The 20084-nt window shown below is 51.1% G+C and overlaps 1 protein-coding gene across 1 annotated transcript; it reads left to right on the top strand.

Moving 5' to 3' along the window:
* The first annotated feature begins 973 nt into the window (after window positions 1–973).
* Window positions 974–10384, top strand: RGR (retinal G protein coupled receptor). Its single transcript, XM_049893567.1, has 7 exons — window positions 974–1066; window positions 2731–2887; window positions 4372–4493; window positions 6631–6784; window positions 8132–8249; window positions 9716–9829; window positions 10247–10384. Exons 1-7 carry the CDS (start codon window positions 988–990, stop codon window positions 10382–10384), a joined length of 882 nt encoding a protein of 293 aa, XP_049749524.1. The 5' UTR covers window positions 974–987.
* Window positions 10385–20084: the final 9700 nt, after the last annotated feature.

Genomic DNA, 20084 nt, shown 5'->3' with positions numbered 1-20084 from the left:
GCAGCGCGCCTACTGCAAACAAGAAGGCCACTGGAAACAAGAGTGCCCCTCGTGGCTGACCCAGTCCAAGAAGGAACCTAAGAAGAAACCATAACAGAGCTCCCACAGCTGTCAGCCAGCGACTCAGACTAATGGGGTCCAGGAGCTGTAGCCCACTCAGCCAATCCTCATCTCCCACAAGGAGGCCCAGGTTACAATGACGGTGGGCAGACAAATTACTGAATTTTTAGTGGACACTGGCACAGCCTATTTGGTTTTAAATACCCTGAAGGGCCCACTTTCTAAAAGAAACATGACCATTACTGGAGTGTATAAGGAAACTTGCCAGTAAACAACCTATGGACTGTCAAGTCGGAGGTACAGAATTGACCCACAGCTTCTTATATGTACCTGAATGCCCTATTCCCCTTTTGTGAAGAGATTTACTAATCAAGTTAATTGTTCAAGTCACCTCCTCAGCAGGTCAACTAAGTGTATTCCAGCAGGCCTGACCTGTCTGACCAGCACCTTACTAACCCTGATTTAGAGATGTTCACCGATAGAGGCAGCTTTATAGAACAAGGAGTCTGAAAAGCCATCCATGCTGTGGTCACCCTTCAGGACATGGAGCACATGGAGCCATCTGAAAAGAAAGAGGGTTCCTAACGCTCAGGAACAGCTGCAGCTCAAATCTGTCCTTTCGCTCCCCTCCGGTGGCAGTTATACAACTCTTTTCCAATTCAGCCCTTTGGCTCCTGCTGCTTAATCCACCCTGTTGGGGCTGAAATGAATGAGACAGGCTCCGTCCAGCTTCACAAAAGCTGCACTGTTCAACTGATGAATGAGTTCCTTCTGCTCGGGCCAAAACCATGACTTAGAAGGGGAGGCAGCAGGAGTAGCCCAAGGTTCAGCATAAGAACTGTGCTGGCATGTGGAGCAGCCCTTTAAAAGGGAAGCCTCACTTGAGGAGCCAGGGAAGAGCCAGCCAGAGCAGGGAGGAAGCCAAGGATGGCAGAGCCTGGGCACCTGCCCGCTGGCTTCCAGGAGCTCGAAGTGCTGACTGTGGGCACTGTGCTGCTGCTGGAAGGTGAGTCAGGCCAGACACACGGGGGGAGAGGCACCCAGGGGTTCCCAGAACCCAGGCTGCAGTTGTGATCTGGCAAGTATACCCCCAAACCAGCTGGGGTGTCGTGCTTTCTCAGCCACCTGCTCCTACAGGACAATGGGTTGTAGGATGCTGCCCCTATGGGGTGGAGCACGAGGTGGGGGCCCAGAGAGAGGACCCCTGCAGGGGTCAAGGAGCAAGTGACTTCCAGAAAGGACAGCTGCCAGGAGACGACTAAAAACCCAGGCTTCAGACCTCTCAGTGTCCCTCCAACAGGGAGGAAGTTTACTCCACTCCCAGGAGGTCCAACTGAGAACACCGTATAAGCCCAGACTCCTGAAAGGTCTGTCGAGACAGACCTGCTGTGTGGCTGCGACCAAGTCCCCTCAGCTTTCTAACCCTGGTGTCCTGACACTCAACGGGTGGTTGTGAGGTTCTTTGTCCTATACAGTTATTATGAGTCAGAGCTGACTAGACAGCACCTAACAACAATGATATGGTTGTAGACATACAACGCTTGCCTGAGTAGACACCCAGGGATTTCAGTTTGTCTACTCCGTCCTCTCCAGCCCCACATTACCACCACCCTCTCCACTCCCTCTTCCCTAAGCATGTCCACTCAGGGGCTAAGTGGGCCTGCATGGGCCTGCCTCTGTCCAGGACCCACCCCTAAGAGGCTCACTGACACCAGAGCCAGGACAGCATAGACCCTGGGGGTAGACCAGCCAAAGACTGGTTTGATGGGGACCCAACCCTTGTTTGAAGCAGCTATGGAGAGCTAATTGGCACATTTTCTCACCTGATGAGAGCCAAGGTGGAGAGGGAGTGGCAGCCACTGGGCCAGTCCTGGTGGCCCCTCTTCCAAGAACCTTGCAATCTAGCATCCCTCCAGTCCCCAAACATGCCACAACATTTGACCACTGCATGTCTTTGCACATGCTATCCCCTTTTTCTGAAATGTTCCTCCACACTTAGTCCTTCTGGTAAATGCTCAGTCTTCATTTTTGAGAGGGAAGCTGAAGTTCAGAGAGTTTAAGGGACAGCAAGTGAGTGGTCAGGTCAAAATTCAAGGTCAGCTCTCTCTGAGCTGGACAGCGCCCCCTTTGAAGCACACCTAGTGCCTTCCATCCTCACAGCTCTCGGCTCCAACACCACCTCCTCCAGGACCTCTCTGACTCTACCTCCAATGCCCTGGTGGGAAAAGAATACCCTTTGGACTTCGAGAAACCCAAGTCCCACCAGCTCCACCAGTTACTAGCTGTTTAACTGGGTCCAGTTAGCAAGCCTCCCTGAGCCTCAGTTTCCAGCTGTAAATGGGGAGAACTCTATCCCAGGCAAGACTGGGTGAGATGATCATCATGAGTGCTCAGCAGGTGCTGTATCTGTCGTTGTCACAACAGGGGCATGCTGCACACACTGATTGCATCCTTAACTGTCTCCCTAATGGGAGTGAGTGTGAAGGTCAGGGCCTGCACCTATGGTGTCTGTGTCTGAGGCAGCCCACCTGGGCAGGGGTGGAAGAACTGTGCTGAGAGGGTTGCTGGGTATGGAGGGGAGGTGACCAAGGGTCCACCCACTCCAAGGACCCTGGGTCTGATCCCGGTGGGCCTCACCAGCCCTGATGCCAGCACCCCCCTTCCTTTCAGCGCTTTCCGGGCTCAGCCTCAATGGCCTGACCATCCTCTCTTTCTGCAAGATCCCAGAGCTGCGGACTCCTGGCCACCTGCTGGTGCTGAGCTTGGCCCTGGCAGACAGTGGGATCAGCCTGAATGCCCTGGTCGCAGCCATGTCTAGCCTCCGCCGGTACCACCACCACCTCTCTTGTCCACTCCCTCCGCACTCCATGGGCTTGTGGGTCTGGCCTGGGGCTGACCTCTGGGGAGGCAATGGGAACAACAGCACCAGGGCAGCCAGGCTGAAGGCAGAGTTCTTCCCACTTGTAAAAAGCTGGCCCAAGGGTGGAGGCTGACCAGGCTGGACTAAGCTACACCTGAATTCCAGACTCCCCCCTAAAGAATGACAGCTGGTTTCCGGAGCCCAAGAGCTGCTCAAACTTGGTCAACAGAGAGGGCATAGTATTGCAATGGACCATCTCTTAACCACCATGTGAAGTCCCCAGACTACCTGGGTCCGGGACCTGGCTCCATCATTTCTAGCTTCAGGCCTCTTCAGTAAATTGCCTGTTATCACCTAACTCCTTTGGGTAGTTTTGGAGCCCTGGTGGCACAGTGGTTAAGAACTAGGCTGCTAACCAAAAGGCCAGCAGTTCGAATCTACCAGGTACTCCTTGAAAACTCTATGGTACAGTTCTACTCTGTCCTATAGGGTCACTATGAGTCGAAATCGACTCAACGGCAATGGTTTTTTGTTTGTTTTATATGGGTAGTTGGAAGTGCTGACTTTTTATTTGTAAGTAACTTAAAACAATGCTCAGCACATGCTGTTGTTGAATGCCATTGAGCCAGCTCTGGCTCATAGTGACCCTATAGGACGGAGTAAAACTGCCCCATAGGGTTTCCGAGGCTGTGATCCTTAAGGGAACACATTGTCAGGTCTTTTTTCCCACAGGGTGACTGGCTGATGGATTCAAACTGCCCACCTTTGGGTTAGCAGCTGAACGCTTCACCATTGCGCCCCCAGGGCTCCTTGCTGAGCCCTAAATAAGTGTTTGTAAAAGCAAAGTTTTGCCAAATATCAGGGCCTCCTTATGTGCAGAAGGCTCGCAGGTTTCTTTTCTCAAGCCAACTAAACGTTCCATTTTTGGTTTGGGGCATTAAACTTTGAATCTGAAGCTCATCTGGGAGCCAGTGTGCAGGGCTGACCAGTCTGTGCCTAAATGGTGGAAGCTTCCTCCCCCACTGTGCCCTGGTCTCCTCCCCTGGCCTTCCACTCATGGCGGGCAACTGCAGCTTTCAGCTTTGCTTGGCCTGTGGGCCTGATAGCTGAGAGGCCTGAGGCCTACCCCCTGACTTTAACTTCATCTGCTGTATGAGGCTTTCTGAGCCTCAGCTTCCCCATCTGTGAAATCCCCACCAGGGGGCTTCACTTCCTGTGATGTTAGCATCCGGTCACACAGGGAGACCCTGGTCTAAAAGACAGGTGCTTAGCTTGGAGGGTTTGCCTCCAGCCGCACCATTCAGCCCAGAGGCGTACGCTTGTCAGCCCCAGTGTGCTCAGGAAAGCACAGATGCTACAGCCCTCTTCCAAGGGGCTGGACGTACCCTCCAAGCTGACATTGGGAGGCATGGGGGGAGGCGAGGAGTCACTGGTGCCCGGTGTCCTTACAGGCGCTGGCCCTATGGCTCAGACGGCTGCCAGGCTCACGGCTTCCAAGGCTTCGTGACAGCACTGGCCAGCATCTGCAGCTGTGCAGCCATTGCCTGGGAGCGCTACCACCACTACTGCACCCGTACGTCTTTGGGCTCCCAGAGCAGGGCATCCCGGGCAGGGTGGGGAGAAGGAGGCAGGGAGGATGGTCAGGATGAAGGCCTGCTCAGTGTTTTCTGGCACAGAGGACAGTGGGTGGTTGTGAGGGTGCATGAGTGTAACACCAACTTCAGGAAAGGAGGGAGGAGGGTGAGTGCAGAGACAAGTAGATGCCCATGGAAAGGCTCCCCGTGCTTAAGCCCCAGGCAGGTCAGGGATCCTCTCTGAACCTCAGTCTCTTCCTCTGCAAGGTGCTTTTTATAACCAACCTCATAGTCTTATTTTAAAAATCAAGTGAGATCATGGGTATAGAAATTGCTGTTGTGGACACACAATGTTGGAGGGCAGGGAGGCAGGCTGTGTGTGTGTGTGTGTGTGTGTGTAGCTGGAACCTTGCACTTCTGCGGGGCATCTACCATATCAAGGCTTCATGGAGACCAGTGCAGCTCTAGATTCCCCAAGCTGGGTTGTCACACGCCATCTTCAGAATTCTGGCCATATCAGTGCACCATCTATCAGTGCACCATCTGCTCTGTCATGTACTTGATGTTTTTGTTAAAAGTGACTCACTTCTAAAAGCTAGAACACCTGTTTTAGTCTCATTCTAAACCATATCTGTGAAATCACAGCTTTAATGCATTACTATAATTTTGACACACATTAAAATAACAACTATTAGAATGAAAGCCCACCCGTAGGCTGTGGGAGCCGTGGCTTATCTCACCCCACAGCAAACCCTCAGTATGCAGATTAAGAAGCAGAGGCACCGAGAGGTTACATAGCTTACCCAGAGTCACACATTTAGCAGACGGCAGAGCTGGGATCCCGTGTGGCCTGGATGCCCCCAGAGGCAATGGCTCCCTTTGTCTCCCAAGCTGAGCTATAGATTTGCCCTGCACGGCCTCTACCCTGGGTGTGGCCCCTTTGGCAATGTAAGTGGCCCTTGTGGGTCTCTCCTATCAGATGCCTCCATCTAAGATGAAAAATGCCTTTGTTCTTATTGTTTTGGGTGGTGATAGGTTAGCCCCTCCTGCCTCACCTAAGAGCCCCTCCCCCTCCACTCCCAGCCCAGCCCAGCCCGTAAAGCTCCCTCAGACTGTCACCCCCCTCCCCACTACATACACACACTCCTCCTCAGGGAGCCATGGGTGCCCTGCCCTGATACGGAGCCGTCCCCCGTCCTCTTGCCCCTTCCTGTACTATAGAGGGTGTGGTGGGTCAGCATGGACACAGAAAAGGCGGGGAGAAGGAGGAGGTCTGAGGGCCTGCTCCATTTCTAGTAGCCCTGGGTATGTCACTTTGGTCATCCATTCCAAAGCAGAAACGTTGAGGTGGGCATTTATTATTGTGCCGCAGTTGGGGGACACACCCAACACACTCCCTCTGGGCTGTATGAATGGAGGCAGTGTCAGACAAGGCAGGTGTAGCCGCATGCACCGAGTCCTGCCCTCTGCCCTGGCCTGGTCTGCAAAGGAGCACTGGTAAATAAACCACACAGAGAAGGCACTGGGGGAGGAATCCTGAAGGCCAGGTCTAGAAGGCACCACAGCGTGGGAAGGGCTGGCCTGAGGCTTCCTGTTCAGAGAGGGGCATGGGCAGAGGGGACGGACATGGAGGAGGCAAAGCCAGTGGGACTCATCACACCAAAAGAAGCCGTTGGGACCCCTCCCCTGCCACTGGCACAGTGAGGGCCCAGCCCCAAGTCAGGATTTCTCAAGGATATCCTGAAAGGAGAGATGGTGGCTGCATGTGAGCCAACAGTAGTGGTCAGCCTGGACTTCTGCCTCCCTCCCTACGGTCCTCTCCTGAGCCCTAACAGTGGCCCTGGGGCACACGTTGGCCGCTTGCCCCGTCCCTAAAAAGAATGACATTGAGCATCTACTATGGGCCCTTTTCCATCCATGATGTCCTCACTTCTGACCACCCTCCAAGGGAGGGATCATCCTTCCTATTTTGTAGAGGAGAACACTAAGGCTCAGAGAAACTCTCCACTTGCAAGAGGTACTGAGAGGTTGAGCATGGGGGTGGGATTTAGGGATCCTGTGCATGACTGTGAGGCTCGCTATCTTTCACTGGGCTGCCTCTTCTCTGCTCAGCCGCTCTGCCCCTCTGCCATGCAGGAAGCAGGCTGGCCTGGAGCTCGGCCAGCGCCCTGGTGCTCTTCGTGTGGCTGTCTTCTGCCTTCTGGGCAGCTCTGCCCCTCCTGGGCTGGGGCCGCTATAACTACGAGCCACTGGGAACCTGCTGCACCCTGGACTACTCCAGAGGGGACAGGTGAGGCCTCAGATGATGGTGCCCCAGCTGAAAACACAAATGGGGAAATGCTGGCACTGGCCAGCCAACCTCAGGTCCTTAGTCACGACACCCACAGAGAGCTGACAGTAGACAGGGAAAGCCAGTCCTGAAGACTGGCCAAGGGACGAGGACATTACGCAAATCCGAGCCCAGAGCTGGGCCCACAAAGGGGCATTAGACAGCAAGCCGGGGCTTGGCTGCTGGCCTGTGTTGGGCACAGCAGTTACGGAGGCCCACAGCCCCCTGCTGTCTTCAGCCTTCAGCTGTCCTGACTCTGCCATCACCAGTTTTGGAGGGGCCATGTCCTAGATTTGATAGATTTGAAGAATGTTAAGATCTTTGTATTGGGGGGCTATTCCAGGATGGAGTTCAGTTCCTCCAAGTTTGCTGAACCAAGCCCTGGGGAGAAAACCTTGAGTGCATTATGGTCACAGCCACTGTGGAGCACATGGTCTAGGGGAGACCAGGATTCAGGGAGTACCTTTAGGGGCTGCTGTAGGGTGGCGTCACATGGGCCCGCCCTCCCGCTTGCTTCTGCTGGGGCACTGTATACCCATCTGCGGTACCTGTGACGCTTCCCTGTGAAGCACCTGCTCCTGACGGCGGTTTCCAAGGCACAGCCCTTTGACACCCTTGGTCTGGGCCACATGCCCATCCAGGGCTCTCCCCAAGTGTTCCCCAGGGTGCCCAGTCCTCCTTGCAGCCCTTCCTTCCACCCTTCCTTAGTGGACAGTCCATGGATCACGGTGTCCCCTTCAAGAAACGGGACTCTGCCTCCCGGGGACTCCCATCTGTGTTCTTGGTCTGCCCTCTGATGCAGGCCTCCACCCGCCCCCCATGGCCACTGTTTGGTCCCCTGAGCTCTTTCATACTCACTTCAACTGTTTCTTCAGTGACACAGTGTCCATCTCTTTGGCATCCAAATCCCTGTGTTTAGAACACTCCCTAAATGCTCTGTCCTCCTGGTCCACACATTTCCCAGACCATAGTGCTCATTCTCTATGCTGGGGAAACACCCAAGAGAGCTGGGCATTTGCAGAGAACGGGGGTGGGCACCTGAACTCGAAGGAGGTCTCATTTCCACCCCACTTCCTGCCCCTAAAGTTACAGGAGGCAAGCTAGAGGACAGCCTGCTCCCCACTGTGGCTCCCGGCTCCTGCAGGGGGTTCTCCAGGGCCCAGGAGCCACCACACTGAGCACTCATCTGAGGGTGGCATGTCCCCAAATCTGACTGCTCAGAGGCCAGCCTAGGGCAGAGGTGGATGGCCCTAAGAGAACAGCCATCACCCTGAGAGACACCTTCACTCCTCCCCCATGGGCCTGCAGGAATTCCACCAGCTTCCTCCTCACCATGGCGTTTTTCAACTTCCTCCTGCCCCTCTTCATCACACTCACTTCCTACCGGCTCATGGAGCAGAAACTCAAGAAGAAGGGCCCTCTCCAGGTAAGGGCCCACTCCCAGGGCTGGAGAGGCCTCTGTCTGTCTTGGCAGCACTGGGGGTTCTGGGCAACATGACAGGAGTCATCAGGGTTTCTCTGTTCTCCAGGATGCAGAGAAAACCCAGCTTTCCTGGGGCAGGGGGTGTTAAGGAGTCCAGGCACCTTGGAGGAATTTAGTCCCAGCCCATGGGTGGGGGCAGCCATGGCCTGGGGACAGGAGCAGGGCTGCTCAGGTTCACCCAGACCCCATCACCCTGCGAGCCAGGCCCCTGCAGGACCCCAGCAATACCTTGACATGTCTGAAGACTAAGGTTTGGCACAAAATTATGTGCTTTCTAAGTGTTACTTTTAAATTGCTTAGAGATGTTTAATTTAATCATAGTCACAGGCTGTTACCCACCAGACAAAATCACACCTGTGAGCATTTTTGTCCAAAAAAAGAACAGCACTTCAAAAATAAGCCCTTTCAACCATTTCCAAATTTCTGCATTAATATTCGTTTGCCGTGATTTCTTTTTTTGAATTTGTTACCTGGACAATATCTACCGGTTGAGTCATTACAAGCACCAATGATTCGAAAAACAGATACTAACATTATAATGCAGCCCTGGTGGCACAGTGGTTAAGAGATCAGGCTGCTAATGAAAAGGTCAGCAGTTCGAATCCATCAACTGCTCCTTGGAAACCCTTTGGGGCAGTTCTACTCCGTCGTATAAGGTCACTGAGTTGGAATCGACTCAGTGGCAATGGGTTTGGTTTTTTGGTCTAAAGAGCTGGGGAGAAAAGGCTGCCACCATGATTTTTGCATATTTTTCTAGCTTGACTTTAAACCCATCGGGTCTGGTGGCATCAGCCAAGGTTGCCGCGTGCAGGCTAAGGACCTCAGCTGTGAGCTGAGTGGTTCTTTGAGGCATAGGTGGCCTCTTGGCTGAGGGGTCAATTTCTCCTCTGGCCTCAGCTTCTCCCCAGGAGACCCTCCAGCACTAAGCACCTTTTTTCTTTTTGAACGAAGGACAAGAGAAAATGCCTCCCAGTTAACATATTTTAAAGGTCCCAAATCGAAATAGGTAATTATTCCATGAAGAGAATGTGTCTTTGTCCAACGTCATTTGCCTTTTTGTTAGACGAGCCATGTCAGTGAGAAAACATCAGTTGCTGTCTAGTCGACCCCAACTCATGGCGACCCTGGCTCATGGAAACCCCGTATGTGTCAGAGTAGAACCGGTACATTTTTTGGATGTAGATCAGTAGCAGGCTTAGGGTCCCAGACCTTAAAGAGTAGAGTGGTCCTAGAACGCTAGTCTCAACCCTGGGACAAGGTCCCTTTGACTCCCAGTTGCTCTGTGCTAGAGCCCCCCTGCAGCAGGGCCCTGCTGCCCAGCACTGCTGAAGGCTGACCTGGTTTCCCAGGCTGCACAGGGCCACCTGTCCTGGAGCATTGCAAGCCCTCCCAGTACCGTTTCTCTCCAGGTGAACACCACCCTGCCAGCCAGGACGTTGCTGCTGGGCTGGGGCCCTTACGCCCTCCTGTACCTGTGTGCAGCCGCCACAGACATGACCTCCATCTCTCCTAGACTGCAGATGGTACAGAAACACCCATCGTTAGAGCCTCCTGTCCCTGCCCCTCTCTCTGTCTCACCCCACCACTCCTTCTGTCTTATGTCCTCCGGGTCAGCCTCTCTGCTTCTGAAGAGAATTTGCCTCCCCTCCCCCCAACCCTGGGCCACCCCAATGTGCTGGCTTACATTGCTTGGGCCTCCTGTGAGATGACAGGGACAGACAGCCAGACAGCAAACAAGTGCCCTCGGTGAAAAGGGGCAAGGGCGTGGGTCCCAGGAGGAGCGTGTTTCCATGGGGCCTTGCCTGTCCACTGGTAGGGACGGTTTCAAGGTCGAAAGATCAGAGACAGAGGACTAGTGGCTGTGGGGTGGAGGAGTAGGGTTCACCAGTGGGACCAAGGAGAAGAGCAGAAGCATTAAAGACTCTTTTCTGCCCCCACAGGTGCCCGCCCTTGTTGCCAAAGCAGTGCCCATCATCAATGCCTGCCACTATGCCCTGGGGAGCGAGGTGGTCCGTGGGGGGATCTGGCAGTACCTCTCTCGGCAGAGGGGCGAGAGCCCCCTCAGAGCGCGGGATTGAACCCATTAAGCTCTGTGAGGCTGCTCCGACCAGGCCCGCCCGGCCCACCCCACCACCATGGACTGAACCCCCTGGACTCCTGCCTCAGACACTCAGCTCCCATCCCCGATGCCCTGTGGTGTCTGGCCAAGACGGGCCCGAGGGTCCGAGTGTTGATCCTTGCCTCCACACAGAAGCTTCAGGACCTTGGGAAAACCATTGTCTGCCAAGCTTCCTGACCCTTCTTAAGGGTATCAGTATATACGCACTCGGCAGGGCTGTCAGAGGACTGAACAAGGTAACATGTACTCACAATGCACACAGAAAATGCTCACTAAAACAGCTGGCATCGTAAGTGGAGTTGCTGGGTGGTGCAAACTGTTAACGTGCTTAGCTTCTAACCAAAACTGGAGGTTCAAGTCCACCCAGAGGGGCTTCAGAAGAAAGGCCTGGTGATCTGTTCCTGAAAAACCAGCCACTGACAACACTACGGAGCACAGTTCTGCACTGACACACATGGGGTCCCATGAGCCCGAATCAGCTCACGGGTGATCAGTAACTGGTGTTACTACAAGCCTTGTCAATTGCTCTCAGCTGTGGTCAAGCCAGCCCCTGACTCATGACAACCCCGTGGGTCACAGAGTACAACTTCTGCATAGGATTTTCTAGGCTGTAATCTTCACAGAAACAGACCTCCAGGCCTTTCTTTCTCAGAGCTGCTGGGTGGGCTTGAACTGCCGACTTTGTGGTTAGCAGGTGATCACAAACCACTTGTGCCACCCAGGCTCCTAAGCCTTGTCTGTGCCCTCCAGGATCTCAGTCTGTCATAGAAGGACATCAAAGCACAGTGAGTGTGCTGCCAATGGTCAGATGCCACTCGTTAGACAGTGATCTGAGGCAAGTGGCTTACTCTGCCCGTGTAGCCACTTCCTAACTAGTGAACCCCAGTGAAGGTCACTCACTCTGCAGACAGCACTGGACGTCACCTGGAAGTGCTAACTAGTGAACCCCGGTGAAGGTCACTCACTCTGCAGACAGCACTGGACGTCATCTGGAAGTGCTAACTAGTGAACCCTGGTAATGGTGATGGTCAGTCACTATGCAGGCAGCACTGGACGTCACCTGGAAGTGCTAACTAGTGAACTGTGGTGACAGTGATGGTCACTCACTATGCAGACAGCACTGGACGTCACCTGGAAGTGCTAACTAGTGAACCCTGGTGATGGTCACTCACTATGCAGGCAGCACTGGACGTCACCTGGCAAGAGCTAAGCGCTTGCTGAGAGTTCCCCATGCCAGGCCAGACAAATCCAGCTTGTGGTGACTGTGGGGTATGGCTCATACGTGGCCACAAAATTTTTTTTAATTACAGTAGACCCCTCCTCTAACGGTGGTTTGCTGTCTGCGGTTTCAGTGGCCCACATCAACCGTGGTCCGAAAACGTTGAGTACGTAGCAGGATGAAATCTTACGCCGTTCAGCTCCATCATTCATGTAACTTTTATTACAGTATGTTGTTATAACTGTTCTATTTTATTATTAGTTATTGCTATTAGTTACTGTGCCTAATTTATAAATTAAACTTATCATAGGTATGTATGTATAGGACAAAACATAGTATTTATAGGGCTCAGTACTATCTGAGGTTTCAGGCATTCACAGTGGTCTTGGAACGACGTATCCCCCGTGGATAAGAGAGGACCACTGTAGTTACCAACGCTGAAAAACCAGAATGATTCATTAGCAACCCAGAGAAGTGGCCCCATGGCCATGATAGTGACAGTTTGCAGAGCTCAGGGAGGCTCTGCCCTTGGCCCTGGCCTGGGTTCCCGCTGGCTCCAGTCCTGACATCTGCACCTCAAGGACCAGGCTGTGTCCATGCTCAGTCCTGGGAGGGTCTTAGGAGAGGAGGCGATAGGCCAGATGGGCCAAGGGCCTGGCAGAGGAGGTGTAGGTGTGCCGGGCCTCCCTGGGGCAGGCAGGCAGGAAGGCCAACCCTGCATAGCCCAGGGAAGGAACAGACATGTCTCGGGGAGGAACTGTGAGCAGGATCGGGGGTCCTGTGGACCAAGACCTGCCAGTCCATTTGCAGATTAAGAAAACTGAGTCACTCAGACATAACCTCAAGAGGCCCGTGCAAAAAGCGGAGGCAGGTGCAGCCATTTCACAAAGCTGGTGGGCTGGGAGAACAGCAGCCTTGTCCATGGCAGGCCTCTCTAGACCGTGCCCTGTGCCAGGTGCTGGTGAGACGCAACGTTTCCCAGCCTCATCTTGGGCCTGGAGTGGGATCAGAGGGAACCCCTGGTGCCTGAGCCAGAGCTGGGCTTACACCGCTGGGTGGGTCCCCAGGAAGTGGTAGGGTCCCAGCCTGGAGGTGCTGGCCCCACCTCAAACAGCCCACTGGTCCTTAAAGTGTCTTTTTTGGGCACGCAACCTTCACTCCACTACCAGCCATGTTAACCCCTCAAGGCAGGGCCTGGCAACACAGTGAGAAGGGAGGAGAGGAGAGGAGAGGAGGATGAAGACACAGGGCACTGGGGGTTGGTGTTCACTTTTCCCAAGAGCCAGTTCCTGGGTCCCCAGGAGGAGAGAGAGCCAAACAGATCAGCACCACTACCTGTGCTGAGAGGAGTGGCACCGGGAGGCAGGTGGGCCAGGCGAGATCCAGGCCATCTCAGCTTAGGTTCTGCATGCCCCAGGCTTCCAAGAGGGAGGGTGGGCTGGGCGTCTCCATCCTGGCTGGGTTGATAGGTGATGGAGCAGCGGGAAGGACTGAAGCTATGGCCTGCAGCTTTACCTTCAGAAGCCCAAGTCCACCTGCACCTCTGACTCTCTCTCCAGAAACAGGTTCGGGGAGCCTCTTCACCTTCAGGCTTTCTTGCCCAGGTCCCTGAGCACTTTCCAGGTGCTGAATCCTCCGTGGACACTTCCAGGACGGAGGGAAGGAGAAGTGAAGGTCTCCCGTCTCCAACCCTCCCACCGCCTTCCAGCACTCCCTGGGCCAGCCCCCGTAAGGCAGATGAGTCCCCTGGAGGTTCACCACCCTACTGGCCCTTGACACAGCCTCTGACTCGACAGGCAGCAGAGGACGCCCATACCTGGCACATGACCAGGACCTGAGCAAGATGACCAGGACCCCAGGACACAGCGTCTCTCGGGCTGGCTCTGCTCAGCCAGGTCCCCAGGTGGATTTCTGGGCCTCAAACTCCATCGGCTGGAGGCAGACATTTTTCTCTGTGGTGGGTGTTCCCCATGTCCTAAACCAGTGGCTCTCCAAGTATGGTCCCTGCACCAAAGCAAGGTCCAGGTCACCTGGGACCTTGATAGAAACGCAACTTCTCCAGCCCCACTCCAGACTTCCAGAATCAGAAACTCTGTGGGTGGGCCCAACCCTCCAGGGGATTCTGGTGTGTGGTCAAATTTAAGGAGAACATACCAAACACTTGATATATGTAACCTCACCCACCCACCACAATACCCCTGGGGAACTACAATTCTAACTCCTGGTTTACAAAGAGTGAACCTGGGCTCAAGGACAGGAGGGCTTTGTCACAAGGCACAGGTCTGGAGAAAGGCAGAGCCCAGGGCTTCCTGAAGACAAAGGCTAGGCCAGAGGGTCCTGGAGGGAGCAGGAGGGGCAGATCCACAAGTGTGCGATGCCACATTGCCAACAGCTCTGCACCCATGCCCGGTGAGGCCAAGTCATGGAGCAGTGTCTCTTTAGGAAATTACTTCCGTGTGTCTAAGGAAGGGGATTGGATAAATACATGTTATTTACAGTTGATTTTTGTTATTTGCAGTAGTTTTATTCTATAAAGTCCCTGGGTGGTGCATACTGTTAAGGCACTCAGCTACTAACCAAAAAGTTGGTGGTTTGAGTCCACTCAGGGGTGCCTTGAAAGAAAGGCCTGGCAATGTAGTTCTGAAAAATCAGCCATTGAAAACCCTGTGGAGTACAGTTCTACTCTGACACACATGCGGGTGCCATGAGTTGAAGTCAACTTGAGGGCGACTGGTTTGGAGGGGTTTTATGTTCTATAAAATCACGGCAAACACTGAATTAGCAAACACTGAGCCATTGCTCCTAGGGGAAGGCAGGGTTGGGTTCCTGTGAGCCTCTGGTCACAACACTTTTGTCAACCAGTCATTACACAACCTTGTTTTAAGTGTGTTTCTGTTTAAAGATATCTTAACATATATTGTTGGTTCATTAACACTGAACAACAGTGCTGTAACTCATGCCTGAACCAAGCTTATCTAACACACATCTTATCTCCATAAGGCACTTCACAGCCCTCTTGTGCTTAGGAACGCTAGTCAGCACTTCCACACTGTGCTTGGGGAGCACTTTAAACAGAAAAATCACCAACAAAATAGTACAAAAATGGGGAAACTGTGGCACTAAATAGACTGCCAGAAGGGCACTTGTTTACAGTATGAGAGCTGAAACAAGAACGGAGAGTGTCACTACGTTCGACCTCAGGTGATAACATGTGTGTCAGACAACTCCAAATTGTCACCACTCTTATGTCTGTGCATGTCTGTGAAAGCACTGCCAGTGTTGGTTTTGGGGTTACAAATAAATTTTAGGGAGTAGGAAGATTCACAGATATGGAATCCATGGATAATGAGGATCAACTGTATTATCATGTGTCTATATCTTTTTATATCTATGTGTGTTTAGATCTTTCTGGAAGGAAATACGCCAACCATTTATAATGTTCATTCCTGGTGTTGTGGATTATCTGGGCTTTTCTGTATTTCTCAGATTCTCTACAATTGACATGTATCACTTTTACAATCAGAAAACCAAAAATAAAGAAAGAAGTTCTGCCTCCTCGGTGTTTGTTTTCCAGCCCCTATTCTTTTGGTCTGATTGTCTTGAGAATCCCTCCCTAGGCCCCTCTCTCCCTCTCTTGCCTTTCCCTCGGGCTCCTGAGCCACTTCTCAGCCTTTCTTGGGCTCCCCTAGGTCTCTCCTCCACTCACTCACGTGGCCCCTAACAGCGCCTAGCAGGCATCATGCCCCGCCCTCTGCACACAACAGTGGTTCCGCCACCCACCCTCCCATCTCTAGTTTCTGCGCTCCTTCCACACAGCCCACAATAGTGCAGCATCTGGGAAAACCAAGAAGGGGTGCAAGAGCCAAGAGGGAAGTCAGAGCCTCAGAACAGGGAAGGAGGGTGACAACACCAGAGCCGCCCACCACCACAACCTGAGGCCCTGGAGCCCATCCTCCTCCCTCGTGCCTCCCTGAGATGGAACCATGGGCCTGGCTGCTCCGCTCCACCCCCAAGAGGATCTGATGTGTAGACCTCCAGGTGGACTAGAAGAGGCCCCCAGGGGACAAGAGCCAGGCAAGCACCAACTCAAAAAACCAGTTGCTGTCGAGTGGACCGTGACTTCTGGTGACCCCATGAGTGTCAGAGTAGAAATACGCTCCACAGCATTTTCAATGGCTGATTTTCAGGAAGCAGATTGCTAAACCTTTCTTCTGAAGTGTCTCTAGGTGGAGCTGAACCTCCAAACTTTTGGTTAACAGCTGTCTTAGCTATCTAGTGCTGCTACAACAGAAATACCACAAGTCTATGGCTTTAACAAAGAGAAAAGTATTCTCTCATAGTCTAGTAGTCTAGAAGTCTGAATTTAGGGTGCCAGCTCCAGGGAAAAGCTTTCTCTTTCTGTTGGCTCTGGAGGAAGGTCCTTGTCATCAATCTCACCCTAGTCTAGGAGCTTCGCAAGCACAGGGAACCTGGGTCCAAAGGACACACTCCACTCCTGGTGCTGCTTTCTTGGTGGTATGAGGTCCCCATGTCTCTCTGCTCACTTCTTTCTTTTCTATCTCAAAAGAGATTGACTTAAGACACAACCTAATCTTGTAGGTTAAGTCCTGCCTCATTAACATAACTGCCTCTAATCCTGCCTTGTTAACATCACAGAGGTAGGATTTACCACACACAGGAAAATCAGAGCAGCTGACAAAATGGTGGACAATCACATAATACTGGACAACATGGCCTAGCCAAGTTGACACACGCTTTGGGAGGACATAAATCAATCCACAACAGCATGCAAGCACTTAACTATTTGCATAACCCAAGGACTGCACACAAGTACCAGGGACCCCCAAATGCTGCCCCAGCGACCACTTCCTCAATCCCTGCCTCTGTTCATTGACTCAATCAGTATGCACTTAATGAGCAGCTGCTTGCTGTAGTCCCTGGGCTAGGTGCTGATGCCAGCGGTCCGGTCATCTCTTCCTGCCATTTGTAAGAACACTGTCAACAATGGTTAAGTTGCCAAAGGTAGAAATCATGGCTGTCCATGTCGAAGGGAGCAGAATCAGCATAAGAACAAGTGTTTTCAAGACCACCTAGAAGTGTCCTTCAGAATCTCTGGCCAGCCTTTATCTACTTCAAATGGAGCTCTCGTTCCCTCCATGGAGGTAAATCACACAGGCCTCTCAAATTCCTCATGCATTTGGTTTAGTCGCAGGTGCGGATTATACAACAGGCAAGGTAAGCACGGTGCTTACCTTGCTTACCAGGTCATCTGTAATGAACGATTTCACGCTTTTCACCACATCGAAGATTCTACTTCTAGGTATGGCTGCCACCTGTTTCTCTCCCCACCCCACAGCATCTTCCTACAGAATCAAAGCCTCTCTTCAAATTTATAGTCCCTGACAGGAAAGGATTACCCAATAAATGAAGTAAGCATAGGCTTACTTGCGCTTACTTACTAATCTGTAGTGAACAATTTCACTACCAATTAATAAGTAAGCACAAGTAGGCTAGTGTTTACCTTGTTTACTGGGTCATCAACCCCGATTGAGTCCAGTGTTTCCACAGAACTGCTCCCTCCTGGTTTCCAGTGCACAATGCTCTGCAGCCCTCTTCCAGATGTGTTTAAGTTTTAGTGCTTGACTTGGGAACCTAAATGCCCACCCTTATTTCTCAGAACAGTTTTGCCTGACATGTGACCCATGAAGGAGGGGCCCTGGGGAGGGGCCAGGCTCTGGCTAAGCCACCTTCTGGCTGGAGGATGCTGAGGGGGTGGCCTGCCCTCACTGGCCCCACTCTCCCTGTTCTCAGTCTCAGATGGGTTCTGACAAGGGAGAAGGCTTTCAAACTCTATCAAATGTCTGGTTCTTGACATTAAACCCTTATCAGATATGTGGTTCCCAATCATTTTCCCCGATCTGTAGAATGGCAGGACTTCAGCTCACTTATTTGATTAAAAAAAAAAAATTTTTTTTTATGTTTTTAGTTTTTAAAGCTTCTAAAAAAAGTTTCTTCTGAGAAAAAAAAAAATGATCATGAGTAAGAGACCTAAACGATGCTACTACAAAATAGAGCAGGGTCTCCAGTTCCCTCTGACTTCAAGGCTGAGGCTTAAAAATTATATTACTGTCAGGAAGATTTTAGGAAGAGAGTTACCTCCTTTAAGCTACTTACAAACCTCTAAAGATGTGTAGGTTGTACACACCTTCACTAAGCAGAATGGTGACACTTTTACACTAAGAGAACCTACAGAGAAGCCAGGGGTCCATGGAATGCACATTAGGTGTTGTTTTAATATACGTAAAACATTACGTACGCTGTCATTAAAGGCCATAACACTACATTTCTTTAAAAGATGCTTTTGTTCCTGTTTTCTACGAATTCAAACCTTCCCCCTGTTGGGGACTCTTCAGTAGTTGTTGGGTGCCATCGAGTCGATTCCGACTATTTATAGCGGCCCTATAGGACTAGGACAGTGTAGAATTGTCACATAGGGTTTCCAAGGCTGTAATCTTCATGGAGGCAGACCGCCACAGCTTTCTCCCAGTCAGCTTGCTTGCTTTAGACATATCCTCAGGAAAGACCAATTGCCAGAAGAAGACATCATGTTTGGTGAAGTAGAAAAACCAGTTGGTATCAAGTCCATTCTGACTCATGGTGATGCACTGTGTGCCAGAGAGAACTGTGCTCCAGAGGGTTTTCATTGGCTATTTTTGTTTTGTTTTTCAGAGGTAGATTGCCAGGTTTTCCTTCTGAGGCACCTCTGGGTGGACTCAAACTTCTAACTTTTTGGTTAGCAGCCAAGTATGTTAATCATTTGCTCCACCCAGGGACTCGTGATAAAGTAGATGGTCAGCAAAAAGGAGGAAAACCTTCATTGAGATGGATTGACACAAGAGCCAAAACAGTGAACTTGAACATGCCAAGAATCGTGAAGATGGTGTGGGACTGGGCAACATTTTATTCTGTTACGCATAGAACTGCTTTGAGTCAGAAACAACTTGACTGCAGCTAACAGCAACAGGTTGTCTCTTCACTTCCTTGATAAAAGCCTTTGATGAACAAGTTTTTAATTCTGATGAAGTCCAATTTACGATTTTGTCTTTTATTTCTCTTGCTTTTGGTTTCATATCTAAGAACCCATGTTAAAAACTAGTTCCCAAAACATTACCCCTGTTTTCTTCTAAGAGTTTTATGTTTTTAGTTCTTCCAGCAAATACAAAGAACTTCCACAACTTAACAAAAAAAAGACAAATAACCCAATCAGAAAATGGGCAAAGGACTTCCGTAGACATTTTACCCAAGAAAAAATAAAAAATGGCCAACGATCGCATGAAAAGATGCTCAATATCGTTAGTCATTGTTGTTGTTAGTTGCCATTGGGTTGATTTTGACTAATGGTGACCCCATGTGTGCAGAGTAGAACTGCTCCGTGGGGTTTCCGAGGCTGTGACCTTTTGGAAGCAGATCACCAGGCCTACCTTCCAAGGTGCCTCTGGGTGAGTTCAAACTGTCAACCTTTAGGTTACTAGTCAAGAGCTAATCATTTTCATCACCCAGGGAAATATAAATTAAAACCAAAATAAGATGTCACTTCAAGTCCACTAAGACGACTATGATTTTAACATGGAAAACGACAGGTGTTGGTCAGGACGTGAGGAAACTGGAACCCTCCTCCATTGCTGACGGGAATGGAAAATGGTGCAACCACTGTAGGAAACAGTCTGAAAGTTCCTCCAAAATTTAAACATAGAAGTACCATATGATCCAGCAATTCCACTCCTAGGTATATAAACTAATTGAAAACAGATTCATGCACACCAGTGTCCACTGCAGCATTACTCACCATAGCCAAAGAGTGGAAACAACCTAAATGTCCCTCAACAGACGTCTGGATAAACGAAATGTGGTATATACATACAATGGAATCTTACGCAGACGTAAAGAGAAACGAAGTCCTGATACCTGCCACAGCATGGGTGAACCTTGAAAACATTATGTTGAGTGAATTAAGTCAGCCATAAAAGGACAAATATTGTATGATTCCACTTATACAAAACGTCAAGAACAAGCAAGTGTATAGAGACCAAAGTTTATTAGTGGTTACCAAGGGCAGTAACCGCACAGTGTTATGGATAACATTGCAAAAAATGGGAATTCCAGAACAATTAATTGTGCTCATGAGGAGCCTGTACTTAGACCAAGAGGCAGTTGTTCAGACAGAGCAAAGGGATACTGCGTGGTTTAAAGTCGGGAAAGATGTTCGCCAGGGCTGTATCCTTTCACCTTGCTTATTCAATCTGTATGCTGAGCAAATAATCTGAGAAACTGGAGTATATGAAAAAGAATGCAGTGTCAGAATGGAGGAAGGCTCATTAACACCCTGCGTTATGCAGATGACACAACCTTGCTTTCTGAAAGTGAAGGTGACTTGAAGCAC

The sequence above is a fragment of the Elephas maximus genome, chromosome 8 (assembly GCF_024166365.1).
Source record: "Elephas maximus indicus isolate mEleMax1 chromosome 8, mEleMax1 primary haplotype, whole genome shotgun sequence".
NCBI lineage: Eukaryota > Metazoa > Chordata > Mammalia > Proboscidea > Elephantidae > Elephas > Elephas maximus.
The sequence above is the reverse complement of the archived record's forward strand: the minus strand, read 5'-3'. Positions and strand labels throughout refer to the sequence as shown.